We start from the raw sequence: 24,799 nt of genomic DNA, 5'->3' as shown, positions 1-24,799 counted from the left end.
TAATAAATACTAAAAATAATAATAACGATGCCTTAAGAAATAATCTTTCTTAGAATGAATTGCTCACTACTTGTGTATTAATTATGCAGTAAGATTTTTAAATTATAACTTAGGAAAAAGCAATCCAATAAATTAAAAATCTAACTTTGTTTTAATCAGTGTTGCATGGTAGAGAGCAATTTAAAAAGACTTTCATCATGTCTATTTCTAGAGAACTCACCTGGTTTGCAATCTGCCGAGCAAGGACATCCATCCTTGATCCTGATTCTGATATCATTTTAGCTGCATAGATCACATCAGTGGTATGCTTTAGTGGTCCTTTGCCCCTTAAAGTAGAAGAATATATGTTAGTTGCAGTAGCTTATGCTAAGATACAAATGCAAACACACACAAACACACACACACACACACACACACACACACACACACATGAGTCTGCCCACCCCCCCCAGAGTACTGGCCATTCACTTTACATCCTTCAGTTATGGAGAGACACCAATTAGATAGCAATATTAAATGGAAAATGAAAAACAAAAGAAGTCTCATTGTGTTGAGATTCAGGAAATACTGCCAAGAAGATGGACTTCATTATATTTTCATTCTTAGGTATTTTTAATAGTAGATATCTCAAAGCAATAGTATTTTACTAATTGTAAGAGGAAATATGAGATTTTGGACCATATATATATATATGGTCCAAATATATATATATATAGAATATTGAATACATATATATATAGAATATTGTATATATATAATATATTGAATATTGAATATATATAATATATATATTCAACATTGCATTTTCATCACCAGGTCTACTTTTTAATCTTCCTATTTATAATCCTTTTTTTTAATAGTCTTCCAGTTAACTGCATTTTGTTTTGGCCACATATCTTCTCCACAATGCATTGTAGCATCATAGTAACACTGAGTATGAATCTGGAGTCACACTATCTTGGACCACTTCATATTTGTTTAAGTCAAATGAGATAAATAGACACTCTATGTCCCAGGTTCCTTGGTGGTAGGTAGTAGGAACACATACCACATGGAGTCATTCTAATGATTATCTGATCCATTGTCTATAAAGTGCTCAGAACTTGGCTTTATAGAAAATAAGCATTCAATACCACCAGTTGTTATTGTTGGCAGTTGTTACTTTAAAATAGTTTTGTTTCCAAATGCCATGGAATAATAGTTGGGCTCACTTATGAGATTTACAAGACAGGTAAGAAGAAAAGTGCATGTCTTACACTTTCGGACTGGGATAACATAAGGAAATATTTTTCTGTCTTCTCTTTCTTCAAAAATAAATGATTACCTAAAGAATGGGAACTTCCATACACCCCAACCACTCTTTTCCCTGTGTCTGATTCCTTACTCTCTTCTGTCTGTCAATATGCTGACCATTCTAATTTGGTTTCTGTTCCTTGTCCCTAGCACAGAATGAATGGAAGGAATCACTGAATCACTTATGATTCAGTGATGTGATGTGATGATTCACATCATCAAAAGTGTTTTGATGCTTCTGAAAGAGCAGAGAGTGAAGGAGGTGTGAGGAAAGATTAAGCTGGTCAGTGTGAGAAAAGGAAGATTCTAAGAGGCCAAAATACAGTGGAGTTAGAAGAGAAGGGGAACAGAAACAATCTCTTTCCCTGTCTTATTTAAACCTTGGATGCGTCTTTGGAATAGATGTCCTGATACAAAATCTAATGAGATTTATCACAGAGGAAAATATCTTACTAAGGAGACTGTCATTGTGTAGCAACAAAAGAGGGGATTCATGCAAAGATAAATGATGAGAGTATTCTATACGTAAAAACTGGAATACCAGAACACTTGTGCCCTGTATGCCAAAATGGCCCTTTCACTGCATATTTCTCATGACGCCTCTCAAATTCATTATAAGCAGGTTTTCCAGTAAGAATGGGATTCCATGTTTAACACAGTGAAAACCTGGCCCTGGTATATCATTATCACCATATTTCTCCTCCGAATATACTAGCATAGGTTGCTTTGCATTTTTTTTAAAAAATTGGCATTAATTACTACAATGTTTGAGTTGCTCTTATCACATTTACTTAATGCATCAAGCAGAACTAGATGTTATGTACATGGTTATGTTCACAAAAGGCAATGTGCTTCATTATTTCCATGCATCTCTAGAGAAAGTTAAATTTAAATAAAGCTGTCTAAGCTTGAAAGGCAATGTATCAATATTCCAGGTCTTAAGCAATGGACAAAGGTGGTTTGCAGCGAACACTCTAGTAGCTTAGACAATGGACAGAATTACATCTAAGGAATGCAAGCTAATGTACATTTCCCCATCAAAATAATATATTTCCCAATATAAAAACCCTAGAGTGATGAAAGGGAAATTACCTTTCGCTTTAAATTCATACATTGTTATGAGACCACTATCTTAAACACATGTAGAACTTAAAAGTAATGACAGACCACAATTATTCTATTCTTCATGTTCCTAATTAAATGTATTGCCTGGCAAGCTTCCTACTGAGTGCCAAACAAAATACACATTTTACAAATGATTCCATATCATGCCAAGCTTCCAGAGGAAGCTGCAATTACTGAAACTATGATAAATTTTTAACATTCCAGCCTGAAATGCTGAAGTGCTATGTAATGAAGGCTTTTTAAATTGGGAAACGCATTCAAAGGTTGTTTGCTGCCTTCATTTTCATAATGGGTTCTCAGGATCTCCTGTCAGCAAATTGTGTCTTAAATCATTGAGTTTGGATCCAACTGAGAAAGATACCCAGAAGAGGATGGGATAAACTTTAGAAATATTTTAAAGAAAGTGGAGGCCAGAAACCTTTGATAAATGGTGGCTGCGATAATAATCTATTTCCTCTGAAAGGACAGCAGATCTAGCTCCGGAGTAGGGAGTCTGCCAACTAATCATTAAAATATAGGTTAGAAGGTATAATGGGAAAGCAATGTGCTTGCCATTGAAAAGTCTTTTAGGCAAGTGAAAGAGATACCTTTGCAACTTATTGGTATAACATTTCAGCCATTTTTGACCCTGCCCCAACCTTGACTCCCATTCCTCCCACACCCTCACCCCATTTTTGGCATCCACCTCTCCTTTCTCTTTGGATTATCACAAGAAATGAGATGATACAGCTGATTAGTAACAGCTTTGTCTTTTCAGAGACAGAAAATATCTATGAAATTATTTGATATTTTCTGCCAGTGATTAAAAACAAAACAAAACAAAACTTTATAATATATTGTGTACTTGGTAACCCATACATTTTTTATTACATAATATTACTTCCCTTTTCAAGATCAAAAACCATCCTTTTAATCTTCTTCTCCTTTGCTATTCATATAGAATAAGTGCCATGACATTGTGGCTCACTTAATGGATGAATACAATGATAGTATATATTTTGTTCCAGAACAGTAGCTAACACATTTAGCATTTCTATGGGCTAGGCACTATTCCATACACAAACTGATTTGATCATTATAATAACACTATGAGCTTAGAATTATTGTTATCCTTATCCTGCAGATGAGGAAACTGAAGAATAGAGATGTTAAATACATCTTTTATTAAGTTACACAGGTAGTAAGTGTTAGAGACAGGATTTGACCCCAGGCAATCTGGTCACAGAATCTGCTTTTATTTATTTTATTTTATTTTTTATTTATGGTAGTCACAGAGAGAGAGAGAGAGGCAGAGACATAAGCAGAGGGAGAAGCAGGCTCCATGCACCGGGAGCCCGACGTGGGATTCGATCCTGGGTCTCCAGGATCGTGCCCTGGGCCAAAGGCAGACGCCAAACCGCTGCGCCACCCAGGGTTCCCAGAATCTGCTTTTAATAACTATCTTATACTTCTCCCAATAAAACACGCTGAGATAAAATTAAAATATTAATTTTAATTGTTAACTAGACTTATTGTGATAATTACACTTACAAATATCGAATCATTTTTTAAAAGATTTTATTTATTTATTCATTACAGACACAGAGAGAAAGAGGCAGAGACACAGGCAGAGGGAGAAGCAGATTCCACACAGGGAGCCCAATGCGGGACTCGATCCTTGGTCTCCAGGATCACACCCCAGGCCAAAGGCAGCACTAAACCACTGAGCCACTGGGCCTGCCCTCGAATCATTTTTAATACTTGAAACTAATATGTTATATGTCAATTATACCTCAAGAAAAAGATAATAAAATATATATAGGAAAAAATATTAGAAAGATGTACTCAGCCATTGATGGCAGTTACTATAAATGCAAGAGACAGCAAAGACAAGGGTTAGATTTAGGAGCTGGGTGGTTAAGAGGTCCGCCAACAGTGACTTGCTCATGTACAATAGCCTCAAGGAACACAAGCTAAATCTGTCTCATAGTCCCAACAGAATAAAACTGTGCTACATTACAGAGACATTTAAAGCCATAACAAATGCCTAAAATGGTATCAGTACTTTATAGTCCTGGGATTTCTTTCTTGAGATACTATTACTTTTCTCTTACTTATCTCGGTACCCCTTACTCTGTCTTCCCCTTTCCTTGGATTCTTAATACCAAACTCAAACTCAGCCATTGCATAAGCCATACTAGAGGGGAGATTGCAATTGGATGTTTATTTACAATACAAGACATAGAAATTTGATCTAACAATATTAGCTTTAGATATAGTTATTTTATTTAATTCTAACACTCAAATTTGCTGTTGCAATAGGGTGAAATGAATAAGGACTCAGTAAATACATTTTGTCTGCATCCCAGTTCTGTTACATATGAGCTGTGTAGCCTTGGAAAAATAACAGTTGGTCTGAACTTATTTTCTCTTCATTAAAATGATTATGATACTTGCCACACGGTAAGGATTTATGAAATCATTTAGTTTTCCACAGTACTTGGCACATACTAGATGCTCAGCAAATGTTAATTTTTTCTTTTCTTCATCCCTTTATGAATAATGGTGTTTTAATAAAAAAATTGTTTGCCTTTTTATTTAAAAAGTACTTGCCAAACAATATGAACAGACTTCACACGATTGAATTTTTTCTTATACCTGATGACAATATAGCCCTGTATAACCATGTTCATAATATCTTTCATAGGTTATAAAATATATACACCCATAAACTGTGTGTTCATAGTCATTATTGTTGTTCAAGGCTGTTCTTTAATTCCTTATAAGGAGTTGATTTAGATGTAGTGACATATTTTTGGTGGTATAAGCCTTCCAAGATAAGTGCTTTAGCTTTACAAGGGTACCATCAGAATTCTCTTACTCTAATTCTGAAAGTAGATAGAAAAGAAAGAAGTAATTATCATGAAAGCAACCAAAAATGATGAGATAAAGAGAGGTACCAGACTCAAGCAAGGACACACTGTTCTGCTTCTGTTCAAACATGAAATTTTAATTAGGCTATTCTCTCCCTCCGGATGTTACTTTCTCTTGTAAAGTGTTATTCTCAAGTTTTGAGAACTCTGTAAAAGTCCTTGGAAAACCAGCAAGTGAATAATCCGCTAACAATCAGCCTGAGTAATTAGTATCTTAAGGAACCTTTGGGATTCAAGTCGGAAAAAGGTGTTGCACCAGAAAAAAAAGAAAATATTTCTGAGAATTGTATACATTTTTTTCATTTCTGCTCTTGTCCTATATTATTCATAATAGCCTAATTGCTATAACATCAAATATCTTAGTGGCTTAAAGTAGGTGACATGATACATAGCCATTGAAGAACCACGTCTTCGAGCTCTAAGAAAACCTGATCCCTAAGACTTCATGGCACTATGCTGGGTCTGCTGTATCCACACATCTAACATGAAAAATAAGTGGGACTCTCATAGGAGATTTTAAGGATCAGGTTAAGAATTGGAACACATCATCTGATCCATATTCCAAAGTCCAGAAACATGGACTCACATAGCTGGGATATGTTCTGTTTGGGCACAGGAACAAAAGAAAACATGGTTTTACAGCTTTTCCTCTGTACCTATTCCTGGGGCTGCTAAAATTCTATACTTGTTTTTAGCATCTAAAATCTGTGTTCCCTGTAAAGGGTATTTTGGATGTCACCAAGTGCTTGAGAAAAAATTGGGAAAGAACCAAAGCTCTTCACCAATACAGCTGAAATTATGAGACATATACTCTGCCTGGGAAGAACACCAATTCTATTTTTTGTTTTGAAATGATCACATTGTAGATAGTCTATCATTAAAGATAAAAATTATGTAAGCTTTACTTTGGGCATAGTGATGATAGTCTTTCACATTCAATCTTGTATTTGTTTATGAAACAAGGACAGGGCTTATTTTAGAGATCTTCTGGGGGATCAACCTGGGGATAATACTTTCAGCTATTATTGTTATAATTATTGCTGCTGCTGTTACTGCTGCTGCTTTATTATTGTGTGTTTGTATATAGGGTGTGCATATAAGAAGTAGGAACTCCCTTCTTCAAGTCTAAAAACTGGTTTTCTAAATATATATGTATATGGCATAAATCTTTTCTGTGTTCTTCAGCCCCCAAATTCCCTAATTTACCCTCAACTTGTTAGTTTTGTACCAAATCTTAAACAGACTATATAGCATTTAGAGAAGGATTTCATGAAGTACCCTTAAGGGCCCCAAACACGGAATACCTGGTGGAAGCAAAAGTAGAAGTAGAAGTAGAAGTAGAAGTAGAAGTAGAAGTAGAAGTAGAAGTAGAAGTAAGTAGAAGTAGAAGTAGAAGAAGAATTTCCTTAGCAAAGTTTGTTTTTAACTTGTAGGCAAAGGAGAGGTCAGCTAACCACGTATTTTCATTTTTGTCTTTAGTAAAACAGAGATAATGTTGTCCAGTTCTTCCTACATGTGAAGATTTCACTACTATTTGTAAAGTTTTGTCCTGAGAGCATACTTAACAGACTTTTTATGATCCAGGAACTGTTAAAATGCTCAATTTTCCCACTCAATTCTCACACCCAGCATTGTGCACCACTTCACAAATTTAAGATTGCATCCTGGACACTCCCGTAATTGTGCATACCACAAGTTATGCTGCCTTACATATTCCTAGAATTTATTATCTGTTCCAAGAATCTAATATCTACTGTTCTGTTCTACAATCTATTATCTTCACCCTATAAATAAGGAAACAGAAGCTTAAAAACTCAAGGTTCCTTAACTTTTCAGGTATATGAATATTGGTTGGCCTAAATTTAAAAGCAAGGGGTTGAAGTCATTAGTACCTTCAGGGCCAATCAAAAATAAATCATGTGTGGAAGTATCATCACAGCTTTCCTGTGAGGACTTATCTTGAAGCACTGAAATTCAAAGGATAGCTCTGATTCAGTGGAATGCTTCATACATTGTAAGGAAATACATGAGAACAAGAGATTCCTAGGTGGTTTTATTAGTGGGGTTCCTTTAAAGCATCATATTCTGTCTATCTGACCAGTACCAAAAGTTATAAAATAAATAACTTCTCCTTTGATTAAATTTATTTTATCAGTAACTTGACATTTCTCTCTTTCGCTCTTTCTTTCATTCTATTTGGGACCAAAAGCAAATATATCTAAGGGGGGGGGGTATAAAAAGGAAAGTTACAATTGTGTTTTTCTCTACCACTAGACTTTTGACTTTTGATTCTGAGAGAGATGTATCCTAATGGTAGGATTGACAATTGGAAATTTTCTAGAACCAAAAGTGAAGCCATTAATGTTCTTTTGAGAATTCTAAAACTGGTGAAAATTGTTATGTATAGGTACAAGTTTTTTCTAGTGATGTTAGCTCTATTTTTTGCTGATCAAATAAGTTGTTTTAATACCGCATTTAAAGATCATAGATCTTAGATCATCTAAGAAACTTTGCGGCTCTCATCTATTCTTCCAAAGGCAAGGACATTCTAGTGTTGACCTAAAGGGAAAACTGGAGTTGGTAATTGCATGGATGCCAATTCTCACTGCTCCCTCTATGTCCACAACTGCAATCACATGTTGTATCAGCTGGTCTGCTAATCCTTCCTCACATAGAGTCCTTGCATCAGTGTCCTATGCTACTGTAACAAATTATCTCAAACTGGTGTCTTAGGACAACACAAATTTATTATTTTACAGTTCTGGAGGTCCGAAGTCCAAAATAAGTTTCATGAGGCTAAAGTCAAGGTTTCAGTATGGCTGGTTCCTTCTGGAGGCTCTGAAGGGTGAAGATACTCCCTTGTCTTCTAGCAGCCACCTATATTCCTTGGCTTGTGGCTTCTTCCTCTATTTTTTAAGCACATAACTATAATTATGACTCTATCATCACATCAGTGGCTCTTTCCTTACTGATTTCCTGTTCCTTCTTGTAAGCCCCTCTGTAATCACTTCGAATCCACCCAGATAATACAGAATAACTTTCCCACCTGAATATCCCCAATATAACCACATTTACAAAGTCTTGGGGTGGTGCCTCAGTGGCATGGTTGGTTAAGCATCTGAATTTTGGTTATGATCTCAGGGTCATGAGATCAAGCCCCTCATTGGACTCCTGTAGAGTATGCTTGAGATTCTGTCTCTCTCTCTCTTTCCCTCATTTCATAGAAGGTGACATTCACAAGTTCACAGGATTCATGGGATTTGGAGGTGGACATCTTGGAAAGCCACTCTCCAGTTTACCCCGTCCCCATAAGTCACTACCAAGTGGTTCGACTTGGTTCCTATAAGGGATCTACTGGTTCTCCTGGACTTAGTTCAAAATCAGTGCTCTGGAGGATGCTTCTCCAGCTTGCTAGTTTTTTTTTTAAAATTTATTATTATTATTTTTCACATGATCTGTATTTACTCTGCCAGTAAAAGTGTCAGGTTCTTGTTTTGTTTTGTTTTGTTTTGTTTTGTTTTGTTTAGGTTCTTGGTTCTTAATGGTTTGCTAGCTGTATGTTCTTTTACTTACTTACAATTCATATCAAATAGTGAGGCCTGGGGAAATTTGGAAATCTGGAAAAAATAGAGTTACCTGGAGAGATACTTTATGTGCTTGGTACTGCTCTCCTTCCTCCCTCATACACCACACATCAATTTTAGCCTGCCTTTCTTTCCTCCCAGGGTTACATAAGAAACATACACAACTACTGAAAACACATCAAACTTGAGCCTGGGGCAAGAGGAGGGAAGGAATTCTATTCTGTGGGAGATGGGGAAAGTTTTTCAGGTGATTATTGCATGTTGTCATTTTTTCTTTCTTTCTTTTTTTTTTTTTTGTTGTTGTTGTTGTTGTTGTTGTCATTTTTTCTTTGGGACTTAGAAGCTTTGAAAATTCTGGAACATGTTTTCATAAAACATTGAGAAACTATACCCAATGCAGGGAGTCATTTAGGGAGAACATTACAGTTAAAATTATTTAAGATACTCTTGCAAACAATTGATTATTGAAACTGAAACAAAGGATAAACTTCTCACTGGTGGCTCTCCAGACTCAGAAGGTAGTGAGTATCGACAAGGAAATCCATTTATATCTTTCCACATGCATGGAAAAGTAACCCCTCTGGCATCCTCCCCCCCCCGCAAAAAAAAAGACTTTAAGTCATTATTCATCAATACCTTCTCAGGACATAATGGGAAAGCTGTACTCAGCACCAACATTTGAAAACAGGTCTTTTCTGGCCTTCTACACATTACTTCTCTGAGTGTGCACATTAATCAAAGCCAATGTACTGTAAATACAATCATACTCTCTGACTGTGGGAGTCCCTCTTTTTTCCTGTTGGCATTGGCCTCAGCATTAATCATGTACATGATATCTTACAGAGTCTGGACGTTTTTTCCAGCTTCCCCTTAAACCACTGTGACATACTAGCTGCTCTTACTCCTTTACTATCAGACCAAATTTTATGAGCTTAGAAAATAATCACTTTCAATGTATGAAAACAATATAATTTAGCTTTTATTATTTAGCATTTGACATTCTTAAAGCCTACATATCAACTCACTTTCTACTCTGTTTACAGCCTTATGTTATTGTAAGGTCTTGATGAAGAAACACATGAGGGTGAATGGATCACTTCATCAAGATCTATCACAGTTAACAGAGTGGACATAGAGGTGGTTCAAGGGTCAGGCTTGCTACCAGTATCTGGCCTTCTCATTGCTTCTGAGATAAGGAAAAAGACCAGTAGATCTTTGGCATGGCCTCCCTCTCTTTCCTAGTCTTGTTGAATATAGCTACAATTTATTAAATTTTAAGATATCACAAAGCCTACCATTTTCAATTGTCTTATTCAGATTGAGTGTGACTTGATACACGCTGTTTTATGCAGCTAGTTTTCATGTTAATGTGCCACCATTGCTGCTTTCCATTGATTTGTATGCATTGTTGAATTTATTTTATTGTGCAATGACCCAACACTGATTTCTTTAAAGTAAAGGGTATAGTTTTAAAATATGAATGAAAGAATCTGCTCTAGTTTCAGACATACTTTATTTTTTACTTTCTCCCTCTGTCAGGCCTAATACCCCATTATTGATCTAATGCTATGCAAGACAACATACTTAATGTCTCCTCTATTAATAGAAGTTAAATCAATATTATTGTAAAACCACCGCCCTGCACATTATGCCCAGCAGTGTGATCCACCCTCTTGTCTGTGTGTGGTGGCTTTTTGTCCTAAAAATCCCTTGCCTTGAAATAAAATAGACTCCTGCCATACTTAGTTATTTAGACCTGCTTTTATATTGGAGGGCTCAGTCTGGAGGGCCACATGTTGGTATCAGACTGAACCATATTAAAAGGACCATAACCTAGTTTCAAATTGTGTGCTTAATGATTTATTTCTGATTAAACCAAAATTACAATAGAAAGGACTAGAAAAGAAAGTCAGGGCTTAGAATTTCTTTTTTCCTTCTTCCTCTCTCTCTCTTTTTTTTTTTTTTTTTTTAACACTCTAGACTGTTTTGTTCTTTGTTAGGCATGGGTGCCTTGGGTCAAGGTGTCAGTTTGCATGGGACCACAGATCTCCTCCGCCCTTCTCTACAGGGGGCCTGTTTCATTCAAGGCCTGCAAGTTCTGTCTTTCTGAAAATAGGCCTCAAAGGTTTCCCGAAATTCTTTTGAAAACTTTAATGATGGCATGCAAGCATATTGAACTTGACTGAAATGGATGCCTTTCTCTCCTGTCTAGAGCTCCTCCCTAAATCTCCATGTTTCGGGCTTTTTTGAAACTATTCCTTGAAATGTGAGATACTGGGTCTCCAATTAACTGGTGGTGGGAAGGGGAGGCAGTGTTTGGGAAGAAAATAATAGGAAACCAGAACATCAATAGCCACCTGATAAGATGGTTACTCTGAACAAAATGCAAATTTCTCACTTTCAAGAGGAAGCTTACAGAATTCATTTTTATGACTTACAGTCTGGGAAAAAATGGGGGAAAAATGACATTTTCCCAGAGGCAAAAATCATTAAGATTATGACTGTTCAATGGGATCAGTTCCAAGAAAGCTAATATGATTATGCCAGGAGCTGGGATTCTTAAGACCTCCCCTCTTCACATTGAACTTTTGGTGCTTTGAACAGCAAAACATTCATAGCTTTAACCAAATAAGTTACTTTGGGGCCATCATTCAGCCTGCTCTGTCAAGCATAGAATAAGATAACACATATTTTACTTCATCCCCTCTCTCTATGTATATTTACTCATGTTACCTGTGTGCTAATAAATTATGCATATTATAAAATATAGAGAGAAATATAAATTATAAAGAGATCAGGTAAAGAGAAAAAACTATTTTAAATATCTTGCTAATGATAATGTCATTAAAACTGATCTCAAGGCACAATATACATTCCTTAAAGAGAAATTTAACATATGAGTGTTAAAGAATGTAAATCCATTCTTCAAGCAGTCTTTATGATAATTCAATGTAAATCCATTCTTCAAGCAGTCTTTATGATAACTCATTTTATTGGCCTGGTTGCTGTCAATTTTTATTAGTTCATCATTTATTTTAACTGTAATGTGGCTAACAAATATCTCCTCTTAAGAGTAAAAAGAATTGTCATTCTGACAATGACATTGTCATTGTCAATGACAAATGTCAGAATGACTTCTGACATTCTTTGTTTGGATTTCCCTTTTAATTATTCTAATTTTTTCTAAAAATTTAAAAACAGATCCAACTTGATGAAAGCTTAGTTAAAACTAGATAGTGTAGGGGATCCCTAGGTGGCTCAGCAGTTTGGCGCCTGCCTTTGGCCCAGGGCGCGATCCTGGAGTCCCTGGATCGAGTCCCATGTCAGGCTTCTGGCATGGAGCCTGCTTCTCCCTCTGCCTGTATCTCTGCCTCTCTTTCTCTCTCTCTCTCTCTCTCTCTCTCTCTCGATGTCTATCGTGAATAAATAAATAAAATCTTTAAAAAAACATTTAAAAAAAACTAGATAGTGTAATCCATAAATCCAGTTAACCAGGCACACATTAACTGTGGTATGTTGAAAGCAATTGAACAAGTGAAGGTACCATAATCAATCTTTCTAGGCTGTAGAACTCTCTTGTCTGAAATATGCAGTAAAGGAAAGGATCAGCATCAAGCATATATAAAATACTGCTAAGAATACAATTCTTAACATTTCTTTTTTTTTTTTTTTAATTTTTTTTTCTTTATTTATGATAGTCACACACAGAGAGAGAGAAAGAGAGGCAGAGACACAGGCAGAGGGAGAAGCAGGCTCCATGCACCGGGAGCCCGACGTGGGATTCGATGCCGGGTCTCCAGGATCACGCCCTGGGCCAAAGGCAGGCGCCAAACTGCTGCACCACCCAGGGATCCCCAATTCTTAACATTTCTGATAACAAACAGAAATAAAATTCAAATGTTTTCTTTCCACTGTCCAATAGAATACCTAATAGTCCCACTTTAGAGATTAACATTTAAACACATAGCTCAAATGTTATCTTTCCCAGAAGGTCTTTCCAGTTGCCTAAAGCAATAAATACAAATTTAGTCCCTCTGAACATTTCTGCCATTTTACAGTACCTCTCTTGAGATTGTCATCCCTTCCTGCCTTAGAGTTATGTATATGCATGTCTTAGCTCTAGAACTAGAGACTTAAGCTTTTTGGGGAATTGACAATTCATACTTAAGTTTCTCAGAACATCTGGAGGCAAGGAAAGCAGTAGGGAGATAAACAAGAACTTACATATAGTTCTTTAACAAATAAATGTTTCAAGAGATAAGTTAATCAATTCCCTTATCCCAGGTGCAAATAAAAGAATACAGGACCATGAAGTTTATTTTGTACTCTTGTATCTATTAGGTATACCAAACAACAGATTACCGGAAGGAATGAAAGAGAAGAACTAGAAATAAGAGTATATTTATTTTAAAGGTTCAAAATAAATGTCACATTCATAACAGATAATCACCTTTAAGCATCTGAAAGGATGCAATGAATGATTATCTTGAGACACTATTTTATTTAAAAATTTTTAAAGATGGACCTTCAACATATACTCAGGTATAATACATCTTCCTTCTCCTTTTATAAATAAGTTCTAAATAGAAAGTATAAATGACGATAAGAATGTGTTTTTATTATTCCTCACTTTATTGGATATGAGAGTAAGAAGCATTAATTTAAAGAAACTAAAAACAGTTTATTCTTGTAAAAGGACAGATGCTATAGTAAAGACAACAGGAATTATTTTTAGGTGTTTTTTAGAGCAGCAAAGAACTAAAGGTGAAAGGCGAATTCAAATTGAAAACCAGAAAACATTACAAATAAGAAAAAAATTCCAAGGAACAAAAGGACAACTTATTTTTAAACATAGATGCTATTTCTAGAAACATGACAAGTACTTGAAAGGCTGGGGATTGTAGGTTCTGCTCTGTCTTCTGAGAGTTGAGCTTGGGCATCCTTTATAGTTTTGTACATATTCAGATAGCTCCTGAGGATCACCAAATGAGAGTAATGATTTCATTTTCTTTTCAAAGGTTATCTTCCCATCATTAAGCCATGCACATGATAACTAACTGTGGGGAAGTTGTGTCAGGCCAGACTGGTACAACTGCAGAGCTTTCTTCTAGGCCAAAAGTGAAGGGCAATCAAATCATTTGTACTGTAGCTTATAACTAAGGATTCTGAAGACCGTACCCCACTACTAGATGGGCTCTTCCTGCCATAGTCTGGCTCTTGGAATCAAAGTTCCATATCAACCACATGAGAAGAGATTCTTAGTAAGCATATACTTTTATTCTTGCTGCAGCTTTTATTTTAATAATGAGCAAGTACATGATACATTGTGTCTGGCAATGGGACTTACCCATTTCCATGGGTATCTTGGCTAATCTCGTGTTAGATTGAAACCCACATCTCTCCCTCATCTCTGACCTCACACAGCCTATTTCTTGGAACTGGATGAAGCGCTAGTTTAGAGATTTTAGCTTACCTGATCACCATGGGTACTACTCTCAAATTCCCATCAGATATAATTATTTTCTTTCTCGTTCTACTCCCTCTTCTCTACTTCCCTTCTGGTCATATGCCCTCTGCTCACTCTCACCTTCTATGTTTCCTCTTCTTTTTCTCCCTCTCTTATTGTTGTTCTCTCTTTTATTCTTTGCCTCTTCCCTTTCACTTCTTTCCCCCTTTCTGCTGCTAGCTAAAACTGGAGATGCTTGTTAGTCTTACTTGTGGATTAAACAGATTATTGACCCTTGGTTTCATGGATGTTTTAATGTTACCCATAATAATAAGTTACAACTGTATGATATTTTACAAACTAAAAAGCACTTTCCTACAGATTATTGATTTTAATATGTATTGATTTTGATATACTAACAAATGTGTAGTATAAGAATGGCAGATTATCAGTCCCGATTGCAGAAGAAAATACTGATGCTTCGTGTAAGCTAATGGCTCAATCAACATTACACATCTACACAAAACAGGACTCAGTCAAACCTGGAACATTTAATTTTTGCCCTATGCTTACAATACCCAGGTTGCCAGTTTCTTTTCTTCTCTTTGAGTTCCAAAACAAACACAGCCCATCTTTCTCCTGTCTTCAAGCATGAGAGTCCAGTTTCTAGGATCCTTCAAGAAAACCAATTTTAATACCAAGAAGGGGGCTAATTAACTTATTTATTTAACAGATAACTATTGATTATTGGTTATGTGTGAGGTGCTTTGCTAAGCAATATGATGGAATGAAACATGAAGAAGGCACGATCCCTATTCTCTGTAACATAAAATGACTGGATGGAAATGTCACTCCAATGGAAAGACCATTTGGACAAAGAATGTCTTCCCTATTTTATCATAAGCTGTTAGATGCAAAAGTAAAAAAAGTAGTAGTTCATTCAGCCATCTATCCATATGAATTTATTCATTAAAAATAATTTGTGAATTTTAACTACAGACCATGGTTTTTCCTAGGCATTTCTATCTTTGAAGCTTGAAAACTGTAGGGAATACAGTAAAATTGAGAGGCAGATAAACATGTAAAATAAATAATAATACAGTTTCAGATGTTAATAATACCAAGATGAAAATGAAACTGAGTGATAGGATACAATACTCAATTGCGACAGAGAATATTAATTGAAGGAGAAAATAATTAAGATGTGTACCAAGTTTGAAATTGACCAGAGAAACCATATAATAACAATAGTTGAATATGAATAAACAAAAAAATATAGGTTTTACATCTCAGAGTCCAGCTGAAGTTGTGAAAGTGATTCACAGAGTATTTCTAAAGGAACTAGTTCCTTTCTCAACTAAGTACTATAAACCATACATAGTGATATTAAAGGATAAAGTAAGTAAAATGAGACAAGTGAAAAATAGCTAATCAGAGTAGACATGAATCATGATACTTTATAATCGCAAATGCCTGTGAACTATACAATTACAGAAACTGATAGTTGAACAGGAACTTGATGGCCAATTAGTCTAGGTTCTCTCAACTGTGGAAATAATTTCTCCATGACTAATAGTTCTCTAATTTCTGATGGCATATTTTTGCACCAGGGGCTTATAACTCCATGGGATAGATTTCTTTTTGTTAGATTGACAGATTTAACTGCTAACTGTTTTTTTAAAAATTGAACAAAGATCTGAATTCCTCACAGTGGTTCTAGCTCTGCCCTCTGGGGCAATGCAGAAAGCACTTCCTATGAGAATGAAGGGTTAGATTCAGGTATCTGGCATGTTTGTTAAGACATCATCGTATTTTCTGAAAAATACATTCTAGAATACTGAGGAAGAAAAAGGACATTTAAGAAAATTAACACAATGAACAAGCAAAGAAGAGGAAGAAGGAAAAAAACCTTTCTTTATATGAAAGTGGCAACTAAAAAACTTGCTTCATTAGATCCCAACAAGAGAGGAAGAAAAGAGATAAGGAGAAAACACCGGATGCTACAGTCAAGATTTAGGCAGATCTGGGAAAGATCATATGATCCAGAGTTCTTATGGAAATTCACCTGCTGTACAAAGAGAAGACAACATAAAAGGTTGAGAGGACAATCTGAACCCTCTCAGCTAATCTCAGCAACAAGCAGCAGTTAATAGAGGGAGAAATTTTGAAAGACTTAAGGCCAAGTTTCTATGAAGAAGTAAGGTGACAGAATTGATACCTCACAAAATAGGCTGTGGAAGTCTGTGTGGCTTCATACAAGGGCAGTGAGAGAGGAAGAGAAAAGAAGGAGGGAGAGAAACACTACTTTTTGGGTCAGCCTTCAGTTTGAACTAAATTCACAGTAAGATGATATTTCAGCTTCAACACAGAACTAGGTGTTTTAGCATCTAACCATGATTAAGAATAAAAATAAGTCAGTTAATAAATAGAATTAGGTATATATTTCAGGGTCATAATCAATGTTGAGACATTCACCATGGTTAATTTGCCATTGCCTGAAAAATATACGTATAACTCAGTTCTTCGTAAAACGAAGTCTTGTCTCCCTACAGACAACTTTCAGGCTGGTATTCTTGTGTGGAATCCATAACATTGCCCCCTTGGGTCTTTATTTCAAGCACTATTCTTGGAGCTCCTACTACTCCATTTATAACGGATTTCTGTCAAAACTGATGCTCTTACCAGTAGGAACTAGATGCTAATGCCAATTTGCTGCTTTTTGAGAGGTGGAGTGAAGAAGCTAGCACTTATAAATGGTTACTACTTCCTTAAAATGAGTTAGTGCATTTGGAAGTACTTTGTGTACTTCAAATTCCTATAGATATCTATGAATGCTGTTAATACCTGCATATAATGTTGGGACTTCTTGAGGCAAATACTTAATAATCTGGTATAGTTAGCTAGTAGACATTTCCTTAAATCGATACTTGCCTAAATATCATATAAATGTGCATAAGATATGTTCCATATTTGGAGTTGTATTGAGAAAAGTAAGCACATTTATATAATAAAATAGCTCCTCAACTCAGATCATAATGTTGGTTTTTTTGGTTTTATACATGCATTTATTTCTTTGATAATACACATTGATTATTTATTAAATTTATTTAAATAAAAAGTATTTCTTTACACATGCTATTTGTCTGTACTACTTTCATGGAATATGGTCCTAGAGGGAAGAAAATATATTAGTTGCAATAGTTTAGTACATTATAGAAACCATTGTACGGAGTGAACCAGTGTTCAACAAATGAGTAAATCTTTGTCAAAAACTATACATCCGTGAATGACTTATGTATGTATCAATTAAAATTACATGTACTAGTTCTCAACTATCATAATTTTCAAAATAATTTATCCCAAATTTACTTAACTATACACATACATCCATATACATATATACATATACATACATATATACATATATAAATGCAAACAGACACATATCACATAATTAATGTATTTTTAACTGATAATTTCACATATTTGTGCAATAGGCTTTTATTTCAGAGACCTTTTAATCATTTAAAATAAAACCATTTTTCTATTGAGCAGAATCATTTTAGCAATTGAGTCTTAGTAAAACAAATAGAGTAATAAAATTTAATTTAGGCATCACATTGTAGAGGAATATGACCAAAAGATTTAAATTTACATTTTGGTTTAGCTGTGTTTCTAGAACATCTGTTATGCTATTACGACAGGTGTTTATTAATATGGATGTCTAATCAAATCTCTTGGTTGCTAATAGCTTGGCAGTTCAACATCTAAATATTGTCAAAATCCTTGATTATACGTTGAAAACTGTGGATAATTGATTCAAGGCTGTTTCCCTTGACTAGATTAAAAAATTAAAATCTGCTCTGTGCACTTTCCTTTAGAATCTCATTTTTTTTGATATTTCTAAAATGTTTCAGTAATGAGAACTCATAAAGGAAAAAAAGACTTCTAGAAGCCAAGATGTGTCTTGATTCAAATTTCTTTGGGCCCTTTATTTTAAAAATACAAAAAAAAAATATTTTTAATGTCCTGGGCTGGGAGTGAATTCATAGAGGATCAGTAACAAAATAATACAATTTATATAAGTAAATAAATACACACAGAAAGGCCTACAGAAAACCCTTCTGGTACATGCAAGCTCAGATTTTAGAATTAAATTTTCTTAAAATTATTTAATAAGTTCTGAGTAGTAGAAGTCAACAAGAAGCAATTTGGTATCCCTCAGCAGTTTTGTTGAGTAACTTTAATGGATGGCATTTACATCTCAGACCCTGAGCTGGAATTTCCTTTTAAATATATGAGAGCATGACACACATCTCAAGAAAATTTCTGTGGTAATAGTTTTAAATGGAAATATTTGAAGGTCTGAAACTTAATAATTATAGATTCTGAAAGCATAGAATTTATTTCCTCTGGCACATTTTTACTTCTCTCATTTCTATGAAGATGTTTGCCTTTTTATCTATAATGGCTGAATATGTGTTTTGAGTCTAGTATCAGCACTGTCCAATAGAACTTTCTGCAATAATGGACATGTTCTCTATGCTATCCAGCATGGTAACTTAGAAACATGTAGCTATTGAGCATTTGAAATATCTCTAGTATAACTAAAACCTTGAATTTTAACTATATTAGTTTTAATTAAATTATACTTATTTAAATAGCCACGTTTGTCTAGGGGCTACTGTATGGGATGGCACAATGTCTAAATCATATAATATCACTATGATTTAATAAAATTTGCTCATTGGAGTTCAGAATAATGATAAATTACATAGATATTTGTGCTAAAATTTATTGATTTTTATTAATCTAGCAAAAGGAAAATAATATCAGCATCTAATAACCTCGTCATCTTTCTAGACATCATTTGCAGTGGTAGAAATGAAGCCACAATAGCAATGAACATATTTTCATTAGGGTGTGATTATACTCACAATTTTTTCCACATAACCTAGATCAGGACAAGCTTTTATTTGGCATAAAAGCCAAATTCAGCCTTCCACCCAGTTTTTATAAAACAACTTTATTAAACATCCAAAGACCATGTAGCCTGCATAGCCTAAAATATTTACTATCTGACCCTTTATGGAAAGAGTTTGCCAACCCCCCATGTAGATGAATGGTCATGCAATATATGTTAGGATAAAAGTTCTTTTATGGGGGGATGCCTGGGTAGCTCAACAGTTGAGCATCTGCCTTCAGTCATGATCCTGGGTTCCTAGGATGGAGTCCCACATCGGGCTTCCCGCATGGAGCCTGCTTTTCCCTTTGCCCATGTCTCTGCCTCTCTCTCTCTGTGTCTCTCATGAATAAATAAATAAAATCTTAAAAAAAGAAGTTCTCTTATGGAGAAATACACTTTTCTCAGTCCATTCACCATATATAAGATATAACAGATAATATCTATTATGTTAACATGTAATTCATTATACATAATAAAATCCATATAGCTATATATAAATATATGTATGTGTGTTTATATAATTAAATATTCAACAAATAAAACTGTTTTCAGCCAATTCTGTGGCAAATTTGATGCGCAATAATTTATAACATCTGTTTTCTAATTTAAGTAAAAGGGATGAACTAACATATCTGTGTCTGGAATCTTGGTGATCAGATGATATTTGAGCTAGAATGGAATATAAAAGTGTATCCCAAGCTAATTTTTAAAGATAATTATCTCAGAAATTGTGAGATGTCTAAGGACACCCAAAGATAATAATCAGCTACTCAATATTACGTTTTTGAAACACATCTATTGAAATCTCCACTCGGGCAGCCCAGGTGGCTCAGTGGTTTAGCGCCACCTTCAGCCCAGGGTGTGATCCTGGAGACCCAGGATCGAGTCCCACATCAAGCTCCCTGCATGGAGCGTGCTTCTCCCTCTGCCTCTGTCTCTGCCTCTCTCTTTCTGTGTCTCTCGTGAATAAATAAAAAAAAAGAAATCTCCACCCAGTCAGGTCTATGTACACTGCAGAATTCAGAAACATAGTACCTTAGGAGTTCTAGATACAGCCATGGAGGGAAAACCTGTGAGCTGTCACTGTGGCTATTCTAGATAACATATGCCCTCATCTCAACCCAACAGGGAGAACAGACTTCAAACTAGATTCCTATCTTGGTTCTCTAGCGTGTATATTCCATACCATCAACTGATACTAGGACAGAGAGGAAAATGGCATGTACAGAGGAACATTTATGTTCTACTGTTTAATGATAGAAAGAACAAACAACCTATATATCCCAGAAGATACACTCTAACTGCTTAATTCCAGCACTTAGAATATAGTCTTTATTTTACTCATGGTAATTTTGAGTTGTTATGAAGACTTACTCCAAGATAGAAATAACCTCATTGGATTATATTACAATGTCTAAAATAGAAGTCTAATTTCATTGGGATTTGTTTAAAGAATTGCATTCATAGCTAATAGAAATCCTTACATTAAAATTTACTTTCTGACCTCAGTAGAATATATACTTACTTTTCTGTCTTTATATGAGAAATGTATCATAAAACAGATATGTTTCTTCTCAAAAATAACCTGAAGTATTTGTCTAGTGTAAGTTTCAAGGTAAAATATAATGTCATTATTTTCATAAGGAACTTTCATTAAACCACCTTCTAGGGGATCCCTGGGTGGCTCAGCGGTTTAGTGCCTGCCTTCGGCCCAGGGTGTGATCCTGGAGTCCTAGGATTGAGTCCCACATCAGGCTTCCTGCATGGAGCCTGATTCTCTCTCTGCCTGTGTCTCTGCCTCTCTCTTTCTCTCTCTCTCTCTCTCTCTCTCATGAAAAAATAAATAAAATCTTAAAAAAAAATAAATAAACCACCTTCTAGGTTTCTGAAATGTGTCAAATAAAATAGTTATAATTCTGATTAAGGTATAATGACAGAAATATATGTTTCAAACTCTACATTGGTAGAGTCTTTCACTTTTATCAAAGTAGTCCTCACTGGATGCTTAAATAAAAACTAGCATCTCAGCTTAGGTCTTTTTTTCTCTCTTCTTTCAGTTTAACAGTATAAATATTGGGTTTATAATAATATATAAATATATTGGGTATATAATTAAAGTGTTCAATACAATCTGAGCTTTATAGATGCCTACACCACATTTCATTTTTTCAGCAATGTGTATGGATTTAGACTTTTGAACGGTTTGTGGAATGCAGGGTTCTCAAAAAAGAACCAATCCGTCATTTCAATCGCATTACATTGTACAACCAAGAGTATTTATAATATGCTTCTTGCACTTTACTGAACCACTGTTCTTACACCAGTGTGATGCCTTATTTGTCCCCTGAAATCAGTTAGGTGGGGTTAAAGATGACAAAAACAACAAACTTGACTCCATATTTTATTATTCCAAAGTTAGCTGTGACCAGAGCAGCCAATGGAAAGGTTCCAAGTTAAACTCTGAATAATAAGTACTATAAGTAGCAAGACTTAGACATTACCTCTGGCATTTCTGTTGGAAGAGGCAACTAAAGCTCTCCATTAATTCTTCAGATCACTTATATCACCAACTGAAAAATTACGGAATTTTATTTGAATCACAAGAAAGCAAAATTACTGCAGGTAGTTCCATAGCCCTGAAAATTTGGCCAACTTACACCATGATGGTAAGGTGGTAAATTAGGGCTAATGAACCAGTGGCTAAAGAACCTCTGAACTTTTTGGGTGTGAATAGGCACATAAATAGGAGGCAGTGGGAGCATACTAAATATCCCTTCATTATGGTACCAAAAAGAATAAATGTTAACTGACAAGATGCTACACATCACATCTCTGGTTTGACAACAACAAAAAAATGGGTTTTGTTTGTGGTGGCAATTCAGAATGACATATTTATAAATATAGGTATACCTTGAGATATTGCAAGATTGCTTTCAGACCACCACAACAGAACGCATATAGCAATAAAGGGAGAAAAATGATTTTTTTGGTTTTCCAGTGGATATAAAAGTTATGTTTACACTATACTGTAGTCTATTAAATGTGTAATAATGTCTAAAAAATGTATGTACCCTAAAATATTTTATTGCTAGTGAGTGTTACCCATCATCTGAACTTTCAGTGTGGCATAATCTTTTTGCTGGTGGAGGGTTTGCCTCTGTTTATATCTGCTGACTGATCAGGGTGGTGGTTGCTGAGGGCTGGAATGATGGGCAAATTCTTTTTCTTTCTTTCCTTTCTTTCTTTCTTTCCTTCCTTCCTTCCTTTCTTTTTCTTTTTCTCTTTCTTTCTTTCTTTCTTTCTTTCTTTCTTTCTTTCTTCCGCTTTCTTTCATTTTTAGAGAGAGACAGAGAGAGTGGGGGGGCAGGGCAGAGAGAGAGGGAGAAAATCATAAGCAGGCTCCATCCCCAGCACAGAGCCCCAAACAGGGCTTGATCTCATGATCCAAAGATCATCACTTGAGTGGAAATCAAGAGTCAAGTGCATAACTGACTGAACCACCCAGCACCCAAGAAATTTCTTAAAATAATGAACTTAGCCTCATCAACTGACTCTTCCTTTCACAAACAATTTATCTATAGCAAGGAATGCTGTTTAATAGCATTTTACTCACAGTAGAACTTTTCAAAATTGGAGTCAATTCTCTTACATTCTGCTACTACTTTATAAACTAAGTTTATGTAATATTCTAAATACTTCTTATTTCAACCATCTTCACAGCATCTTCACCAGGAGTAGATCCCATTTAAGAAACCACTTTTAAACCACTTTCTTTGCTCATCCACTAGAAGCAACTCATCCTTTCAAAGTGTTACCATTAGACTTTAACAATGGAGTCCTGGGATGCCTGGATGGCTCAGCAGTTAAGCTCTGCTTTCAGCTTAGGGTGTGATCCTGGAGTTCCAGGGATCTAGTAGCACATCAGGCTCCCTGAGGGGGAGCCTGCTTCTCCCTCTGTCTATGTCTCTGCCTCTCTCTGTGTGTGCCTCTCATGAATAAATAAATATTTTTAAAAAATGGAGTCCCATATTCAGGCTCCATTTCTAATTCTAGTTCTCTTCCTGTTGCTACCACAACTGAAGTTACTTTCTCCACTGAGGTCTTGAAGCCCTTCAAAGTCATCCATAAGTGTTGGAATCCACTTCTTTTCTTTCAAATCTCTTTTTATGCTAATATTTTTTATCTCTTTCCATGAATCATGAATGTTCTTACTAGCATCTAGAATGGTCAATCCTTTTTAGAAGGTTTTCCATTTACTTGCCCAAGAACTATCAGAAGAATCACTATCTATGACAGCTATAGGAGTACAGAATAATTCTAAAATAATAAGATTTGAAATTCCGAATTACTCTTTGATCCATGAACTGCAAATGGATGTTGTATTAGCAGGCAGGAACACAATATTAATCTTATTGCACATCTTCTTCAAAATGCTTGGGTGTCCAGGTGCATTGTCAATGAATTGTAATATTTTCGAAAGGAGTCTTTTTTTTTTTTTTTTCCTGAGGAGAGGTCTCAACACTGGGCTTAAAATATGAGGTAAACAGATATGCCCTCATCCATGCTTTATTGTTTATAGAACATAGGCAGCACAGATTTAGCAAAATTCTTAAAGGCTGTAGGACTTTTGGAATGGTAAATGAATACTAGCTTCAACTTAAACTCACCAGATACATTAATCCCTAACAAGAAAGTCAGCCTGTCCTTTGAAGCTTTGAGTCACACAGATTTCTCTTACTATGAAGGTTCTAGATGGCATATTTTTCCATAGAAGGCTGTTTCATCTACAATGAAAACCTATTGTTAGTGTAGCCATTTTCATTTATTATTTTAGCTTTATTCAGAAGATAACTTTGTGCAGCTTCTACATCAGCACTTGCTACTTCCTTCACCTTGCACTTTTATGTTATGGAGATGGCTTTTTTCCTTAAATCTCATGAACCACCTCTACTAGCTTCAAACTTCTCTTCCTCAGCTTCCTCACCTCTCTCAGCCTTCATGGAATTAAAGAAAGTTAGGATCTTGCTCTAGATTAGGCTTTGTTTTAAGGAAATGTAGTGGCTGGGTTGATCTTCTACCCAAACCACTAAAACTTTCTCTGCACTACCAATAAAGCTGTTTTGCTTTCTTATCATTCATGTGTTCACTAGTGCAGCACTTTTAATTTCCTTCATGAACTTGTCCTTTGCATTCACTATTTAGCTAACTGTTCATCCTTCAACATGGCTTCCTCACTTAAGATGAATTATTTCTAGCTTTTGATTAAAAGTAAGAGATGTTTGACTCTTCCTTTCACTTACAAGTGTACATACTCAGAGGCTATTGCAGGGTTATTGGTTGACCTAATTTTGAAACTGTTGTTTCTCAGGGAATAAGAAGAGGGAGAGAGATAGGGTAATGACCAATGAAGTGGTCAGAACACACACTTATCCTTTAAGTCTGTTGTCTTATAGGGGAACAGTTCCTACACCCC

General features: G+C 35.4%; 1 protein-coding gene across 5 annotated transcripts in view; it reads right to left on the bottom strand.

The window, feature by feature from the left end:
- CTNNA3 (catenin alpha 3) overlaps window positions 1–24,799 on the bottom strand; it is a 1,730,823-nt gene that overhangs the window by 107,336 nt on the left and 1,598,688 nt on the right. For all 5 annotated transcript variants that reach the window (XM_041748054.1, XM_041748051.1, XM_041748052.1 and 2 more), the window contains one exon: window positions 221–326. In XM_041748054.1, the coding sequence (XP_041603988.1) occupies window positions 221–326 (106 nt within the window). The remainder of the gene's footprint in view (window positions 1–220; window positions 327–24,799) is intronic.

This window comes from Vulpes lagopus, chromosome 3 (genome assembly GCF_018345385.1).
Source record: "Vulpes lagopus strain Blue_001 chromosome 3, ASM1834538v1, whole genome shotgun sequence".
NCBI lineage: Eukaryota > Metazoa > Chordata > Mammalia > Carnivora > Canidae > Vulpes > Vulpes lagopus.
Note: the sequence above shows the minus strand (reverse complement) of the source record. Positions and strands in the feature narration are given on the sequence as shown.